Source organism: Moschus berezovskii, chromosome 1 (genome assembly GCF_049115385.1).
Source record: "Moschus berezovskii isolate FMDL1 chromosome 1, NW_MosBer_1.0, whole genome shotgun sequence".
In the NCBI taxonomy this organism is placed as follows: Eukaryota; Metazoa; Chordata; class Mammalia; order Artiodactyla; family Moschidae; genus Moschus; species Moschus berezovskii.
In genome coordinates this window covers 131,927,428-131,947,026 of record NC_142460.1, presented here as the reverse complement: position 1 = coordinate 131,947,026, position 19,599 = coordinate 131,927,428, and the positions used below count along the sequence as shown (strand labels likewise).

The following is a 19,599-nucleotide window of genomic DNA, read 5'->3' as shown; positions in this document are numbered from 1 at the left end:
TGAAATGGTTGGATGGCATCACCGACTCAATGAACATGAGTTTGAGCAAACTCTGGGAGATAGTGAAGGACAGGGGAGCCTGGCGTGCTGCAGTCTATGGAGTTGCAGAGTCAGACATGACTGAACGATTGAACAGCAACAAAAGCGTCTGCCCAATCCTGATCCTTTCCTCAGTTCCTCATCTCTTGGATTTCTCCTTCCTCCTAATTTATGAGTGCTGTAGAACCCTCTTCTCTTCTGTGGAACGATAAACTCATCTCTGCTGAAGTGCTTCTTCCAACCAGAGATCATATGTGCACTTTAGTAGACATCCTATCTTGACTCAGGGCTTCCCTGATAACTCAGTAGTAAAGAATCCGCCTGCAATTCAGGAGACCCTGTTTTGATTCCTGGGTCAGGAAGATTTGCTGAAGAAGGGATAGGCTACCCACTCCAGTATTCTTGGGCTTCCCTTGTGGTTCAGCTGGTAAAGAATCTTCCTGCAATGTGAGAGACCTGTGTTCGATTCCTGGGTTGGGAAGATCCCTTAGAGAAGGGAAAGGCTACCCCCACCAGTATTCTGGCCTGAAGAAACTATACAGTCCATGGGGTCAAAAAGAGTTTGACACAACTCAGCGACTTTTACTTTCACTATCTTAACTCAGAAGAGAATAGGGAAATTTAGTGGGAATACTTACCCAAGATAATATAGTTAGTTGTGAAGCTCGAACTTAGAGCACTTATTTTCAGTCACTTCACCTGTAAATAGAGCTGGACTTGCCTAATATTTTGCAGCTTTATGACTTATAGCATTATGTTTGTTATGAAAAAACACTCTTAGAAGCAAATTAATGGTTAGCATTAATATTACTTTTTTCCTATAGCTGATTTCCCTCAAAGTCATGGAGGCATAGGCTAGAATGTATCTCATTTCCCCATTTGTTAATTCCTTTATTTCTTCGTTTATACTTTGCTCCTCATCGTATTTGAATGACTCTGTGTGTCAGTTTACTGTGAAAATGTGGAAATTAAGTATGATTTGCTTTATTGATATTACATTGAAATGATGTTAAAATTATAGAAACTTATCTCCATTTTTATAAAAGTATAATCATTACTGATGTAAGATTTCCAATTTAAATGTTTTCTACACTCTTTTTCTTAAAGTAGAATTTTCAAAATCAAATCATTAGGTTATCTCACCAGGATACTTTAACTGAAAACATTATACAGCTATGCACATGATTCATAGCTCCTACTTACTATCATAACTTTCATAACATTGTTTATGTTTTAGTCCTACCCCAAGTTAGTAGCAGTAAAGAAAACCAAATAAGAATCATGTGCATTTCTTGATAACAGCTCAACCAACTTTATTTCAACATACCCTAATTTAAACGCACCCTAATTTAGTAATATAGATGATATGGCACTTAAGGCTTTTCTTGATTAGAACCCAAGAATCTTACTTGCATTTTTTTAAAAGGAAAAACTATAATGAGAACAAAATACTGGCAGGGTGATGGGCCAAACAGAGAGCATATTATAATTGCAAACTTCAGAGTTCAGTTTAGGATGTATATGCATGTTGCTTCTTAGGTGATAGTTTGAAAAGTAGAGATTATTTATGTATTTGGTTTGGGATCTCTGTGCCCTTGTTCTGTTCCCTGAACAGTTAGGGTTTCTCCAAGTATTAATCCTTCAGACTCTTAAACATATACGCTCATCCTTGGTTCTTTACACTTACTAAAAAATTGCCTCTTCTTTTCATCTGTCATTCTTTTTTCTCCCTTCTTGTTGTTCTTTTATTGGTTACACCAATAAAATCCTTTTTTCAGACTACATTCATTGATAATCCCCCTCCAAAAAAATCTTGCCATCTACACTTTTTTAGTCATTCAGGCCACTGTTCTCTTTTTATGTGGTGATTTCTGAGTAAAATAATATGAATATGGCTCAATTATTGACTTCAGAATCAGAATAAATAAAAATTTACAAAATTTACAAAAGGGAATTCCCTGGCAGTCCAGTGGTTGGGACTTGGTGCTCTAACTGCTGGTGCCTGGATTCAGTCCCTGGCCAGGAAACTAGGATCCCTCAGGCTGTAAATCATCGCCAAAAATAAAAATTTACAATGGCAGTAACTATTCATGATAAATAACAATTCTACAACTTGATGATTTCATAAAACTTTTTAAAATTGGTCTAAATATTTGACAATAATCTCTTTTCTTGTTTTAAGTATTGTACCTAGTTAATATTGAGAGCATGTCTAATTTGATTAATCATGTGTATTTCAACTTATTCCTGAAATGGAATTTCATTATAAATTATATTTTATATCCTCATGCTAAAATTCAATGTAAAGTGTTAGGAGCAAAGTTTCTACTAAGAAGCATTTTTACATAAAATTCAAATAGAGCAGTTTTTAAAAGTAACTGAAGTCAAATGATTTACACTCCCTGATTTCAAGACTTACTATAAAACTATGTTAATCAAGATTGTGGATTACTATAAGGATAGACTTATAGGTAAATGGAACAGACTAGAAAGGCCAGAAATTAGCCATCAAATATATGACAAATTTATTCTCAATAAAATTACCAAAGCAATTCAATGGAGAAAGGGAAATCTTTTCAGTAAATGTTGCTGAAAAATACTGGATATTATTATGGGGAGAAATGAACTTTGGCCCTTATCTCACGCTATACATAAGAAGTAGCTTGAAATATATTATAGACCTAAATATAAAAACTAAAACTATAAAACTTCTAGAAGAAAATTAGGATCTTTTTCAAATCTTTTCATTCGTGAAGTAGGCACGTATTTCTTTGATAGATACAAATAGCACAAACTATTTTTTAATGATAAATTAAATTTTTTTATTGAAAGTTTCTACTCTTTGAAAGATTCCATTAAGAACAACAAAACAAGGCATAGGATGATAGAAAATATTGGCATGTTGACAAAAGATGTACAAAAAACTCTTAAAACTCAAATAATAAGACAAATAATGAGTAAAAGGTTTGAACACTAACTTTAAAAAAGAAGTGAATGGTCAATAAGTGCTAAAAATACTCAATGTCATTAGCCATCAGAGAAATCCAAGCCCACCATATAATCTCTCCTTTCCAATGTTACATATTTACCCAAGAAAAGTGAAAACATGTCCACACAAAAACTTGTGCGTAATTGTTATAGCAGCTTTATTCTCAAAAGCCAGAAACTGAAAACGACCCAAATTCTATCAACAGGTGAATGGATAAACAAACTGTGGATATACTCATATAATAGAATTCTATATGGCTATATATGAGTTATATATATATTATTGTATATGAGTTACATATTCATGTAATAAAATTCTATCAGTAGTTAAAAAAAAAGACAGAGGTACCCAGCAACCTGGAGCTATCCCAAAAATATGGAGAGTGAAAGACATCAGACATGAAAAAGTATAACAGTTAATACGAAATTCTAGAAAATGGAGACTAATCCTTGTTGGCAGAAGGCAGATCTGTGATTGTCTGGGGTCAGGGTACAGATAGAAATTGACCACAGAGAGGCACAAGCAAATGGTGGTGGTGATCAAAGTATTCTATATTTTTATTTGGGTATTGTTTACACAGGTGGTTTACATTTATCAAAACTCATTGAATTGTATATTTAAAGTGAGTATAATCATTATACATAATATGTAAATTATATTTCAGTGAAGCTCAATTTGAAGTATTTAGTAGTTTCTTTAAACCTATTAATTTTGTATGCTGTATTTCCTTAATATTATAGCAAAATACTCTGCTTTTAAGAAAGTGAAATTAATGGCTTCTACCATCCACTACTATTCTCCCTACCCCATCTCTGTTTAAAAGATCAAATTGTATATATATTTGATAAGAATATGAAATACACATAAGCAATCATAGCTATTCATCATTTAAGTCATATAAGGTTATCAGAGATTCAAAGGCTAAAGAGACACTTGGTGCAATGGGAAATGTGAAGTTCAAAGACTTGATTTCATATCCCCACTCTGCTTCTTACGCTATCTCTTAAACTTCCAGTGTCACATACCCGATTTGAAAAATGGGGATATTATATATTACCAAAAATTATGTCTGTTTCTGTCAAATGAAATAACAGATGCAAAACTACTTTGTAAATACCACAAATCCTTGTACCTATCCACTGTACCTTTAGCTCATAATTACTTGCAAATAAAAATTATAAATAAAAATTCTATTTTTCCCATGAGCTTTGAGAGAGCAAAATCAAATGTCATTTCAACCAGAAATCTCTGGCACCAGACTAACATCTGGCAGATAGAGACATTAAATAGATGTTGGCTGAATTAATTTCAATTCCTGTTTCTGAACCCCAGCATTTTTATCAATATGTTTAGGGAAATTAGAGTAGGTTAGAGTCATGGCTTATGAGTCCAAACAGAAAATGCTTTTAAGAAAATGTATTAGAACTCATAAATTTTATCTTGACAGCTGTGATATTCAAATATGTTAGGTACCTATTTGCTTCTGACATCATAAAGGAATGGATCACAAAAGACTTGAATTTAGGTTGTCCACTTATCCTGGCATAGCAAGTACCCTGGTTCACAGCATTAAGTCCTCAAAGAATAAACTTAATTGCTTCTAAACCATGTATAACTTTCTATTAAAGATGAACTCTAATAAAGAACTAGCTATGAGAGGAAACATAAGATGAAGTCATGCTGATCGTCACCTTCTTTATTCTTAAGAAGTTAATAGTTCAAACGCTTTTTTTTTTTTTTTGGTCGAGGACTCCTGAATATACTCTCTACCACAATCCTGTGGTGTTAGGGATAGGCAGCAGCTGTACAACTCCAAAGGGTTCTGACACCAATACCAGTATAGCTGACATTTTTCCATTAAGTTTTATTTCTTTAATCTGAATGCCACATATGCACCCTTCTCTAGCTAGTGGGAGGCCAGAACGTAAGAACTTGCAAACAAAGACAAAAGCCATTACTGGGGTGATATGAAGAAGAGAGTTGCAGATTTTTTTTTTATCTCCTCTGCACCTTGTAGTGAGCATAACCATTGCTTTGCGGGGGGCGGTGGGGGAGAGTACTATAAGGAGGTACATCTTTTCGTTTTCTCTGGGTTGGAGAACTGAGGGGATACTCTGTCTCTGGATTTAATATTTATTTATGGAGAATTTGTCTTCTCCTTTTACTGTCATCCTGTAATAAACTGATGCATTAACTTTGCAAAATTTAAGACAATGGAGTTATTATATGCGCTTACAAACACTTTTGGGTAAATGGTTCTTTTGACCTTCTATTACTCTTCATTTTCATCTTATTAACTTTCCAGTTTTAACATAAGGTCTTTTTAAAGTAAGAATTTAAACATAAAATGATAACCTTAGATAAAGAACTAAGGGATCTTAGTATTTCATAGTTATTCTTTCTGTTTTCAGTAGTTTTTTGACCCTTATAAGTGTGTATAATAGTCACTACTAATGTTCTTATTTTCTCAAATTTGTTATAAAAATTATACCTTTACTGCAAATGATATATTAGTTTTTAATCATGGGAAACTGTAGCAATATCTATATTGAACCAAAAATATAATATGAATATATGTGATCTTACTTTATATTAATATCTGTATTTTTTATGTATGTGGGGATATGTGTTTATTTACTTTAGGTGCATTTTACTACATTTATATGTTCACAGAGATTTTATATAGAGGCATTAAAAAAGCAAACAGGTATAGTCAGTCATGGGTGTTCATTTTATATGTGTATATATATATAGGTTATTGGGGATGCAAAGATATAAAAGATAGAAGAATCTAGTAATTGCCTTTAAGATCAGAGCACAAAGCATTAGTTTGGATTTTACAAGGCCAGCCAGCAACAAAAGAGCAGTAATTTATGAGCTCAGCGTAAAAGAATAGCATAATTGCATTAAAAATTAATGCTAATGAACACTAAAATGGGGAAGGTGGTTATGATGAAAGTTTGTATTCATCTTCTCTGGTTTGAATGATGGCTAGTGGCTTGATTAATGGCTTAATTTCTATCAATTAGCGGGGAAAAATCTCCTGCGAGACAAGGGTAAATTGAGCATTGAATTACATATCTTGCTTTTGTGTGCTAAGAAAAAAGAGCTGCGTATCTCTGATATTAGCCACAGTGACAAATGTGGTGTGCCCTGCGATGTCTGCATTAGCTCTCCTGACAGGCGAGTTGTGTGTGGTTATGGGGTGTTTGGAGATGGCTGGCAGACAGCATTCACTGCAAGCGCCTCAGAAACACAACTCTTCCATCTACAGAATTTTAATTAGAGTCAATAAGAATTCTGAAATTGGACAACAAATAACAACTTCAGGGTCTGTATTCTGCCCTGTTCATCCAGTATACTTCAAATTATATTCCTTTCTTCTATCCAGTAGCTTTAGCTTTGTTGGAATTATTACTTTTATTAAAGTGAATTTAACTACCCATGTTTATTACATTTGAGACAAGCATAAGGCAGTAGTCTATTAATATTTTGTTTAGTCAAATTCTCAGAAACCATTCTAGTTTTTTGTAGCAACAGTTACTGCACAATAAATAAATAACGGCTCTCGAGTAGTAATTTACTACTCAGATTATCTTCAGGCTTAAATGAAAGAATGATAGGTTTTCTAAAAGTTTTGTTTCTTTTATTCATTAATAAAGATTTTCAGAATGTGACATATATAATTCTTTAAAAATTTATTTGAGTAAGAAAGTTTCCAAAAATACACGTCTATAATCTAGCTCAAGATAATGCCAGAAGACCAAGACAATATTTATGGTATCTCTTCTACTAATAAAGCTATGTTGTATTTTACTGAATGAATAAGCATTAAAATGCAGAATAAGAACAATACCAAGGACATTTATTATTCTAGTAAATGGTTAAGAATGTGGGAAAAAGAGTATGTTGCTGGCAGGAGGGAATAAAGACTTTATTTGACTAGTAAATAATGACTGGATCACAGTTCAGGGATTGAATCCCCCTTCTATCACCAACCAGCTGTGTGACCTTGGCCAAGTAACTTAGCTTCAGTTTCTCATCTGTACAATGGAAATATTAACACTACTATCTTTGATGGTCATGATCATTAAATGAGGTGATCCATGTGAATCTGCTTAGCACTTAATGCCATAAATGTAAGCTTCTGTTACTGACATGATGACTGCTCCTGCTCCCATAACAGTTCATCTGACCTTTTTTAACAACCATTTTAATGAAAAATTAGCCTCTGTGACCTTCCTCACTAGAAAGGCATTCTAGATATTGATGATCAAAACAAGGATCTGTAGACTTGCAAACACTACACTAATATACATCTGTTTTAAAACATTATTTCTACCAGAGGACTACTCTTATAGGGAGTGTATGTTACTCGACATCCATTAGGATTCCATATGGCCAGAAATTGAGAGGTTCATACACTCACTTTTTAGCTAACTTCTGTGTCTTTATACGATTACTAAATCAGTGCTCTAGTACTGTTATTACTAATAGCTCTGTTATTCAGTGCTTTTATTGCGTCCTGAGCCCTGTGCCTCCTTTTGTAGCCCTCTATTTTCCTTGATATTACATTGTTTATTTGCATGTGTATTAATCATCTCTCCCATTGAAACATAAGCTCCACAAGAGAAGAAACTCTTGTCTCTAAACCCTGGTATGCAGAACACTTGCCTGAATGTGCTCAACTGTTTGGAAGTAGGAAAGGAGAGAGAAAAGAAGGGAAGAAAGGAGAGAAGCAATGTCTCAGCCACCCTATGATGTTTCAGCTATTATTCCTAAGTCACAGAGGAGAAAACAGACCATCACAGCCCACTTGCCCAAAGGTCACAAACTAGTAAGTAGCAGAAACAGGGTTTAATTCAGGTACTCTGGACTCAGAGCCATTATAACTAACCACTTAGAACATTTAAGTTACAAATTTCTTATAATTTGACATTGCTCCCCCATGATTTTTTTTTAATAGTTACTTTGTGTGCACGGTATGTCGCTTCCCTGTGGACTGTAGCCCACCAGCCTCTTCTGTCCGTGGGATTCTCCAGGGAAGAATACTAGAGTGGGTTGCCATTTCCTCCTCCAGGTGATCTTCCTGACCCAGGGATCAAACCCATATCTCTTACATCTCCTGCGTTGGCAGGTGGGTTCTTCACCACTAGCACCACCTGGGAAGCATGACTTTTAATTTTTAAGTTTCAGCAAGTATTTATTGACTGCTTACTAAATAATAGAGCACACCATGCTAACTGCTGAAGTTGACACAAAAAGGTATGTCCCTATAGCTGGGGGAAATGAAGCTTTTACTTATGAAGAGATTAATACCAGTGCAAGGTAACATATGCCGAGAGCCAAATGAATTATGGAAGAGGTCCTTTTCTCACAGATGCCAAGGGAAAGTGATAGGGAGGATTCAGAAAAAGTAAGAGCATTCTAGGTAAGAAGAACTAAATGAGGTGGAATTTCTGTAGATTTTCAGTAAGGATTTTTTTTTTTTTTTCATAAAACCTAGTCTGATTCTCAGTTCACTTGCACTTATTAAAATGTTTATCAGAAATTCTTTACTGGTTCAGTCACATTAAAAATATTCCTGTTACTTAATTTGATATGGATAGCAATTTGTTGTAAGTCTGTCTTGGACCCCATCCAAGGGGGTTTCTTACTAGAGTTTCTCCAGGAATCTCATTGGCAGATATAACTTGGTAGTGTACCATAAGCTTCCAGAAGACTGGTAGACAAGCCACATTCTACTTAAGAAGTTTTCTCGTCTTTCACGTTATTTATGGATATCAGTTAGTGTTGGATGGATTTCTAATATATATTTTGTATGCTTTGTGAAAGAAACTTATTTAAAATACACTGTTTTGGAAGGAAACCAGTGGCTGTTTAATTAAAATTTTTGTTCATGAGAAGTTGCTTTAACTTTAGAATTCCGAGTAAGCTTTATGGGATGTTTTATTTGTTTACGAATTTTATTGACTAGCCATCTTTATTTGCTTATTTATTGGAAAACCAGTTTGTTATTGTTTGCTTTTTTTCCTTCTTTTAAAACACTTGAAAATGCTTTACCTTTCAAGGACTTTGTTTTCAGTGTCTGTGTTGTACCATAAAAGGGGATTTTTCAGATATTTCCCTTCTTGACTAAAATTTTAGTCCATTTAAACTGAAAATAAGATATTCTCTTGTATTGTTTATGTATTTGTAGCAGTATATTAGTATATAATTTTCCCCCCCTTGGGAGAGAAAAGCAGCATAACTAAGTAACTATGAAGCCAACCAACCCAAACTCTTTGTAAAATAAAAATGCATTTTAACTTTGGGGAAATTCATAAATTATTCAAAAGGAGTCATTTAGACATGAGATTTTCATGTGCAAGATACCTTTCATGAAACTCATGTTGTCCCCTAGCACATGATTACATCTTGGGAAATAGTGCCATCTGCTGTTTTCAGCCTGGCATTGCTGCCAGTTTAGAGATGGGCTTGTTTGTAATCTGCAAATAGTTTACAGATTTACATTTTGTCTTTTCAAATAAAAAATTTATATTGGACCTTGTCATCATTATATACCAATCTTAAATTTGTGTACCATTTGATAATATTTTCAAGGAAAATTCTGTGTGTCGTGTGAAATTGTTAAATACAACTTTAAGTAGCAGGTGAGCCTAATTTTTATATCAATGGTAACAAAATATTTGATTTTAATTTTCATCATAAGAGGAACAAAATAATATTCCATTCAGCAAGTGAGTTAATACCTGACTTTTTTAGTCTCTAGTGACTTAACTTTGACTCTATTATTTTTTCTTTTACTATGAAATATAAAATATTCTACAGACTTCTTGCAAGCAACCTATGAAAGTCATTTTGTTTGCCAATAATGTATTTATCAAAAAGCATCAAGTGCAAATATAAATGTTTACTTCATGTTTATCATGTTAATATTTTAAAACATCCTATAATTTTTATTCTGCCAGTAACTTTGACACTTGTCTTCATTTTTACCTCATGGCTGGTAAATGCAGGATACTTTGTATGCTAGGCACTCATGCCAAGCATATAAACAATTATCAGTTTTAATCCACATCTTTCCCAATCTTAAAATTGGTATGGAAATTTTAAATGACAAATTGGCTTGTAAAACTTAAGAGCCTAAATTTAAAACAATTTACTGTATATTATTGATGTATTTTATTCTGCTTCCCAAAATTACTGGGTTATACCTAAGACATACATTTGTGGGCATTGATCTTAGAATTTTGAGTATGAAGCAATTTAAAACCTGTTTTATGCCTGTTTTCAGACAGCATGGAGCTGAGCTATTTATAAGGCTGGAAATGTAAATATCCTATGAATCTTTCAAATTTTAATTTATATATCACTCTCTTACTCTTTAATTTAAATATCACACTCTTTAAATATCGCCAGTAAAATGGTTCCCCGCATTGAAAGGTAAAAGCTATGTTGGTTTATTTTCATATTGTAAGTCAGGCAGACAGGCTTTCCCCTATCTGTCCTGTCACTTTGTTAGTCCTCATCTTTAAAGAAACACAAAGATAATGTTCTGTTTTTCCTCTAATCTTCTTTCCATCCTTTATAATTTCTCCAGTGCTATTTTGTTAAACATACTCCTGGCTCTTTGGCTAGCTTCTATGATAACACTTTTATTTGTGTTAGGAGCTGGTTGTATTCCCGTATTTAAAGCTACAAACACTGGAAGCTTTAGACATCAAGTACTGTTTGTGAGCTCACCTCTGACATCTAATACTAATGATGTGCTTTGTAAATCCAAATGAGAGAATATGTTAGAGAAAAAAATCCGAAGGGTCAAACAGTTGATACTTATGAGACATCATCCTGAAGTCAGAAGTAGTGTTTTTGGTTGGGAGCTAATGATTATGAAATAATTGTGAGAGTAATTAAGACCTGCACAAACAAATGTGTTTTCATATTGAAAAATTAAAGTCGAATTACCTGGAATGGTATCTTTTATGATTTTTCTGTGCTATATTAATGCTGTTATACACGTGAATAGTAAAATATTATTCTCTGGTACAGGATATGTTAATATTAATAAGTTAGTTGGGCAAAGAATCTTCTCTTGTTTCGTATGCTCAATTTGTACATTGCATAATTAAAGTCCACAGGAGCTTTTATTCTAAAGCATGTGGAACTATTTGCTCTTCCATGACACTTGGACAGTGTTTGCTTTTATGTTGGAAAATATATTCTTCCAAAGATGGAAGTGTTGTCTCTGATGGCTATTATTTCCACACATTCCATGCAAGATTTCTCTCATGAGAAAAGACTGGTTAGAGCTGTCAGGGACACATGTTCAGAAGCACTGTCTTTCTCTTAAATAAACTGGAACTTGCATAAGACTATACACTTATAATTTGTGATTGGCCAAAAATTGAACCAAAGGTTTTTCATAAAATGTTAATTTTTCATTTTTTAACATATTAAACCAAATTTACTTTTTACTCTATGTATCATTTAACCTTAGTATGTAGAAATTGCTTTGATGCAAGTAGCTCTACCTTGTTAAACCAGTTGTTACAATTGTTTTTTAAGTAAATTCAGTTTTTCATAAAGGCTATAATCCCAGCATTTTTAGATACCTTGGCTTAGTGTTCAGTAGCTCCTAATTCAGCTTTGTATTCATTTCAGCTTAGACTAACCATGAGAATGTGATCCATAAAGCTGCATTTTTTCCTGCCCATCTGGCATATGAAAAAAATACAAAAATATGAAATGACACATGCCTGTGGCTATTTATTAAAGCACTAATTATAAAGTCAAAGAACTGGGAACAACTCAAATGACCATCAATAGGTTTTTGGTAGGAAAAAAACTATCATGCAACCATATAATAGGTTACTGTATATCTGTAACATAGAATGAGCAAGTCTCTATACTAAAAGACATAGTGTTAAATTAGAGAAGTAATATACATAGAAATGTATAGCAAGCTAATTTTGTGTAAGAAAGAAGAGAATATGTATGCTCATATTTTCAAAAATAAGCAATGGAAGGATAAAAATCAAAACCTAATAAAAAATGATTGTCTGTGGATTAGGGGAAGAACTAGAGGAATGGGGTAAGAAAAGAAACCTAGACTTTTCTGAATGATGTTTTAGTTTTTACTTTAGAAGAATGTTTTATGCCATCAAAAAACAAATATTAATTATGAAAACAACAGAGCAAAAGATTTAAAAACTTTTTAAAAAGCTGAAACATATAAACCCAACTGTTATATATTAAGTTGGTAGCATAAGCACATGGAGAATTATTTCTCCAAATGATTTTATAGTGTTTTGACAGTTCATCAGTGGAACAAATCCTGAAATCAAAAAGAATCATGAATTTTAAACTGCATGATTCATCTTAATAGTAGTGTTTATCTTGTTATTTTGAAACTAATACAAATGAAACTCAGAAAGAACAAGTAAGTGCTTTTGATCATATCTTTAAAGCCTAAGAAATATTCTTAGAATAAGAGGAATGATATACAAATATAAAAGACTCGACAAAAGTATTATAATCTTGAATTCGATTGGTAATATCAGCATGAACTTATATTTGTTTTTCTTTTCTAAAAATACGTATTTCCTATCCCACCCACTGAAAAATATGAGAAGCAATGACAATCCAAAAACAGCAGACACCCCTACTGCTCAGGTTATTGTCTTTAAATAAATATCATTTCCCACTAAAAGGAATCCAAGCCTTTTGGGGAGATGGCTGATTGCAAGTCTAAGACAGGAACTGTACAGGATGAACCTGGGACCTCTTCAGTTCAGTCGCTCAGTCATGTCCGACTCTTTGCGATCCCATGGACTGCATCTCGCCAGGCCTCCCTGTCCATCACCAACTCTCAGATTTTACTCAAACTCATGTCCATTGAGTTGGTGATACCATCCAACCATCTCATTCTCTGTCATGCCCTTCTCCTTCAACCTTCAATTTTTCCCAGCATCAGGATCTTTTCAAATGAGTCAGTTCTTCGCATCAGGTGGCCAAAGTATTGGAGTCTCAGCTTCAGCATCAGTCCTTCCAATGAATATTCAGGACTGATTTCCTTTCGGATGGACTGGTTGGATCTCCTTGCAGTCTGAGGGACTCTCAGGAGTCTTCTCCAACACCACAGTTCAAAAGCATCAATTCTTCGGCGATCAGCTTTCTTCACAGTCCAACTCTCACATCCATACATGACTACTGGAAAAACCATAGCCTTGACTAGGTGGACCTTTGTTGGCAAAGTAATGTCTCTGCTTTTTATATGCTATCTAGGTTGGTCATAAATTTTTCTTCCAGGGAGTAAGAGTCTTTTAATTTCATGGCTGAAGTGACCATCTGCAGTGATTTTGGAGCCCAAAAAAATAAAGTCTGTCACTGTTTCCACTGTTTCCCCATCTATTTGCCATGAAGTGATGGGACCAGATGCCATGATCGTAGTTTTCTGAGTGTTGAACTTTAAGCCAACTTTTTCACTTTCCTCTTTCACTTTCATCAAGAGACTCTTTAGTTCTTCTTCATTTTCTGCCATAAGGGTGGTGTAATCTGCATATCTGAGGTTATTGATATTTCTCCTGGGAATCTTAATTCCAGCTTGTGCTTCCTCCAGCCCAGCATTCCTCATGATGTACTCTGCATAGAAGTTAAAAAAGCAGAGTGACAATATACAGCCTTGACGTACTCCTTTCCCTGTTTGGAGCCAGTCTGTTGTTCCATGTCCAGTTCTAACTATTGCTTCCTGACCTGCATACAGATTTCTCAAGAGGCAGATCGGGTGGTCTGGTATTCCCATCTCTTTCAGAATTTTCCACAGTTTATTGTGATCCACACAGTCAAAGGTTTTGACATAGAAAGTAGAAATAGAGCAGAAATAAAGCAGAAATAGATGTTTTTCTGGAACTCTCTTGCTTTTTTGATGATCCAGCGGATATTGGCAGTTTGATCTCTGGTTCTTCTGCCTTTTCTAAAACCAGCTTGAACATCTGGAAGTTCATGGTTCATGTACTGTTGAAGCCTGGCTTGGAGAATTTTGAGCATTACTTTACTAGCGTGTGACATGAATGCAATTGTACAGTAGTTTGAGCATTCTTTGCATTGCCTTTCTTTGGAATTGGAATGAAAACTGACCTTTTCAGTCCTGTGGCCACTGCTGAGTTTTTCAAATTTGTTGGCATGTTGAGTGTGACACTTTCACAGCATCATCTTTTAGGAGTTGAAATAGCTCAACTGGAATTCCATCACCTCCAGTAGCTTTGTTCGTAGTGATGCTTCCCAGGGTGCACTTGACTTCACACTCCAGGATTTCTGGCTCTAGCTGAGTGATCATACCATCATGATTATATGGGACCTCTTACCAGTCTTAACAGAAGAGGTCATATCAGAAGATTGCTCCCACTCTCCCACTCTTCATATCCAAGAGGCTCCCACTTGGCAAAGGTAGAATCAAAATGTGAAGATGACGCCCACGGACTGAAATGCATTAAATATATAATTATTTGTGAGCTCATAATGGTCACCTTTGGACCAGAATTGATCAATAAAGGGAAAGAATTAAACACTCTGCTTTTTCCTGTACAGACTATATTTCAGTCATAAAATAGTCAATGAGGGACGTTCTTTAGATCAGAGTTAAAAACATGGTACACAGAATTAGAAAAAAATCACCATTTTGCAGTGCCTAATAAAATAATAGGGCTTCCCTGGTGGCTCAGAGGTTAAAGCGTCTGCCTCCAATGCGGGAGACCCGGGTTCGATCCCTGGGTCGGGAAGATCCCCTGGAGAAGGAAACGGTAACCCACTCCAGTATTCTTGCCTGGAGAATCCCATGGACAGAGAAGCCTGGTAGGCTACAGTCCACGGGGTCGCATAGAGTCGGACACGACTGAGCAACTGAACAGAACAGAATAAAATAATGGATTTAAGCAACAATCGTTAATGTCTGCTAAACCCATTAAGTGAAAGTTTAGTGGAGAACTTAATAATAGGGTAGGACTTGGAGAAGGAAATGGTAGCCCACTCCAGTATTCTTGCCTGGAGAATCCCATGGACGGAGAAGCCTGGTAGGCTACAGTCCACGGGGTCGCAGAGAGTCGGACACGACTGAGCGACGGAACGGAACGGAACGGACATCATCTTGAACACACTGATCAACCTTAACATCGTTAAAAGTGGAAGAAGCACATCCTAATCTGATGTATTTGGAATTACACAGCACTACCTGTGATGTATGCTTGACAAAAAGAAACTGAACGTGATACTTCAGCCTGGCTAGATCTAACTGCTGGTTTACAGAAAATATGAAGGATAGAAGAACATGTTAAATTACACCATGATAATAAAATCAGCAAAATCCAGAATACAGAAAATTTTAGAGGCTAAATGATCCATTTTCTCCAATAAATAAATGACAATAAAAGGAAAGGTTGGTGGACTGTAAGTGATTAAAAGGAATTTAAGATACTTGTTGACTAAGTGTAATACGTGGACTTTGTTTAGATCCTGTTTCAGACAAACCAGCTGTAAAAAAAAAGCACTTTTCTTGGTCAATCAGTAAAATTAAATATGGAATATACAAGACGATATTAAGGAATTGTTCCTAATAATGTTGGACTTAAAGATAGTATTGTAGTTATGTTGCTAGTGTTTTTCCTTAGGCCCTTATCTGAGATGCCTACTGAAATATTTAGGGGTAACATGGCAAGAACTGACTCATTGGAAAAGACCCTGATGTTGGGAAAGATTGAGGGTAAGAGGAGAAGTGGGGTTCAGAGGATGAGATGGTTGGATGCCATCACCAACTCAGTGAACATGAGTTTCAGCAAACTCCAGGAGATAGTGAAGGACAGGGATGCTGGCATGCTGGAGGAGCCTGGCAGGCTACAGTCCATGGGGTCGCAAGAGTTGGACATGACGTAGCAACTAAACCACCAATATATCAATGCCTACTTCAATTTTTGGGGGGAGTGGACCTGAAGTATTTAAAAATAAATCCCACACATAATGCCACTGGAGAAGGAAATGGCAACCCACTCCAGTATTCTTGCCTAGAGAATCCTGTGGACAGAGGAGCCTGGTGGGCTGCTGTCTGTGGGATCGCACAGAGTTGGACACGACTGAAGTGACTCAGCAGCAGCAGCAGCATAATGCCGTGTTGTTGTTGTCGTTCAGTCACTCAGTCATGTCTGACTTTACAACCACATTGATAGATTAAATAAGAATAAGAAAATTAATATATAATTAATTAAAATTAACTTATAATTAATATAAATATAATTATATATCATTATACCAGAGGTTTCCCTGGTAGCTCAGTCAGTAAAGAATCTGCCTGCAGTGCATGAGACCCGGGTTTGATCCCTGTGTCAGGAAGATCCCTTGGAGAAGGAATGTTCTATTTGTGGATCTCTAGGGGTAAAATGTTTCTGTTATAACTTAACCATAATGTCTTTTTTTTAAAAATCCAGTTAAATTTCGTAAGTCATAATATTACTTCATAGAAAGAACATTGTTTAGGTATAGTGCTGTTAACAAGCTTACACATCAAAATACATGGACATTATATGCTCTCTTTTAGACCAAACCACCCTGGTAGAACAAGTAAAAAGAGTCAAAGAAATTGAAGCCATTGAAAGTGATTCTTTTGTTCAGCAAACATTCAGATCAAGTAAAGAAATCAAAAAGGTAAGTTTTCATCCAGGCGTTTTGAATAAGCCTTTACATTCCAACTAAAGAGATGCTTTATTAATGGATTTTACTTAAATATAAGTTCTTCTAGTAGATGAAGTAGGGCAAGAGCGTGTCAGCGTGTTATTGAGAGAAAAAATGAATCAGTGAGAATCAGTTTGTTTAAACTGTTAAAAAAAAAACCTGTAAAAACGTTTCTGATGGTATTTTTATTTTAAAATTCATCAAGAATACAAAGTAAAATATCAACATGACAGTTCTATAGCAGTAATGTGCATTTTGTGAACATACACCATTTTCTTTTCAAATGGATACATCTGCTTTTTTAATTTGACATTGCTAGAGAAAAGTTAGAAAAGAATTTTAACAATAAAATTATTGCCCAAATAGTAACGTATATCTATCTACACTCTTTATCTATATATGGGTATCACTTACTCAACTCTAATAAGAGAGAGGAACTTTCATTGGCATTTTATTTCTGTTGAGTATTTGATTTATTCTTTCAATCATCAGGGTTATTTTTTGGAATTTTTGTTCCTTTAGGAAGAAAAGGCTGTCTACGGTGAAATGCATGTATTCTTTAATATCACACATATAATGAAGATGTGGTATAGTTACTATTTATTCAAAAATATTCTGTATCTGTAGATAGATTAATGACTGTGTGTATGGCATTCTACTGATGAATGTACTGGGTTGGCCAAAAAGTTCATTCAGATTCTTTTGTAAGATGGTACAGGAAAACCCGAAAACTTTTTGGCCAACCCAATATCATAATTCATTCATTTTTTTCCCTCTGATAAGTAGATATTTAAGCAGTTGTAAGTTTGGAGGTATTATATATATGTTTGTGAATATCCATTACTATCACCTGAGGATAAATTTTTCAAGATGGAGTTATTTGTTAAAGGTTAATATTGTTTATTTCCGTACCTGTTCCCAAAGTCATTCTCCCAAAATACTGTATCAGTTCAAATTCCACCCCGAAGTACAGGGAGAAGTGTGCCTCTCACACCCTGGTTAATACCTAACTTTTTAAGTCAGACTTTTTCATGTTTACTGACCTAATAGGTAAAAATTGACCTTTTGTTGTTCTGTTAGCATTTCTTTCATTGTTAGTGAGATGGATGGCTTTTCAGTTACCATATATATTTTTAAATGATTCATTCTGGAGACATGAATTGAGCATGTGCAAGATGCCAGGATGCACTAGACAACCTTGGTTAGTCCATGCCCCTGCCCATTATTTTGCTGATTTCATTTGAACATTTTGTAGTTTGCCACCACAATCTTTGAAGAAAAAGGAGCTGTGAAATGCACATTCATAAATATAGCTGCCCATTTTATTTAATATCTTACTTGTACATGTTATGTGGTCATTCACTTGTCCTAGTAGAATTGTAATTTATTTTGAAGTTGACTTCAGTAGTATTTGTTTTCTAGAGTTCACCTTGACTTCCCAGTTCTCACTGGACACGCTTAAGATAAACTAGCATTTTCTTTCTGTGGAAATACTTATTCCTCTATGGTTAATTCACTGAGTTTTCTTCTAAATAACTTTTTCCCATTTGGTATTAATTATTAATATAATAGATTCATTTGCAGTTCTGTTCCTCTCTTCCAAGATAATAGCAGTTCTTCCAGTAACTTGTAAAATTGACAGTGATTGAGGAAATTGATCCAAACCCTGTTTAATATAGTGGAAAGAGCATGAGCTTTGGACTCAAGATCTGACTTTGAACTTAACTTTTATACTTCCTACCATGATTTATGATCTAGAGCAAACCTCAACCTCTTTCTAAGCCTCTGTTTCCAAATTCATAACATTAAGCTATAATATCTACTTTTTAGAGTAATTGAGGATTAAATATAATGATTATCAAATATCTAACATGTTTCTTAATCCATTAAATGTTTATTTTTAAATTATAGACTAGCATCTAAATTATTTGATATCTAAGTATGTTCTACACACTAAATATGTATAGTGTATACAAAACTTGAGAAGTTCTACTGTATGTATTCAATCTGTCTGAAGTATAAACCTTACTTCATTTATGTTTCTCTGATATGCCTCTTAATTTCCCTGAGTCTCCTTGCTCACAAATCAGAGCCCTTGCTGATAAATACAGAAATTCCTTAGAATTTCCTAAAAGACTTCTGAAATGTATAAATATAATAATATCTCTATATTTTGATTTCAGGATTAGTAATTTTTCTACCTTGTTATATTCCCAAGAAAAGCTTTAAAATATTATTTCCTATGGTTATTAATCTTAAGATAACTGATTAAATCCAAGAGAAAAACTGTTTTTCCCAAATTTATAACAAACCCTTTGTGTAGTTAAATGGGCTTCCTATGAAAGCAATATAAAGGAATTTCACCTACCTCTCTCATCAAAGGGACCACTGTTATTAATTATTTTAATAATTAACTTTTGTTTGCTTTAGTTTTCAGTGCTGAGTTGGAATTTACTCAGTTTCAATATGGCTTTTCTTATACTTCCAATTCAGATGCCACAGTTAAGGATTAAGAGGACAAGGATGGAACCCCTAGGGGGTCTCTTCATTTTGTAAGCAACCTTAAGAAATCTGTGTGAGGGAAACCCACCTTCTGTCTCAACTATCTTTTAAAAAAAAGTTCCCCTTAACAATAATTCATAGAAAGATATAAAATTAGAACAGGCTAGTTCTTGGTTGGATAAGAATGACAGAGAAGCAGAAGTAGCCTCAAAATATTAATCCAGCACTGCGAGTTGAGCCACTTAGAGGTATGTTTAGTTTAAATATTTTACCAATAATTTTATTTATTTCCTCTAAAATTCAAACCAGATTACAATAAATCTTGCATTTAGCATTTAGGAAGCAGTGGT

General features: G+C 34.5%; 1 protein-coding gene across 2 annotated transcripts in view; it reads left to right on the top strand.

Moving 5' to 3' along the window:
• RSRC1 (arginine and serine rich coiled-coil 1) overlaps nt 1–19,599 on the top strand; it is a 452,228-nt gene that overhangs the window by 423,615 nt on the left and 9,014 nt on the right. For both annotated transcript variants that reach the window (XM_055410889.2, XM_055410879.2), the window contains exon 8: nt 16,614–16,720. In XM_055410889.2, coding sequence (XP_055266864.1) covers nt 16,614–16,720 — 107 coding nt within the window. The remainder of the gene's footprint in view (nt 1–16,613; nt 16,721–19,599) is intronic.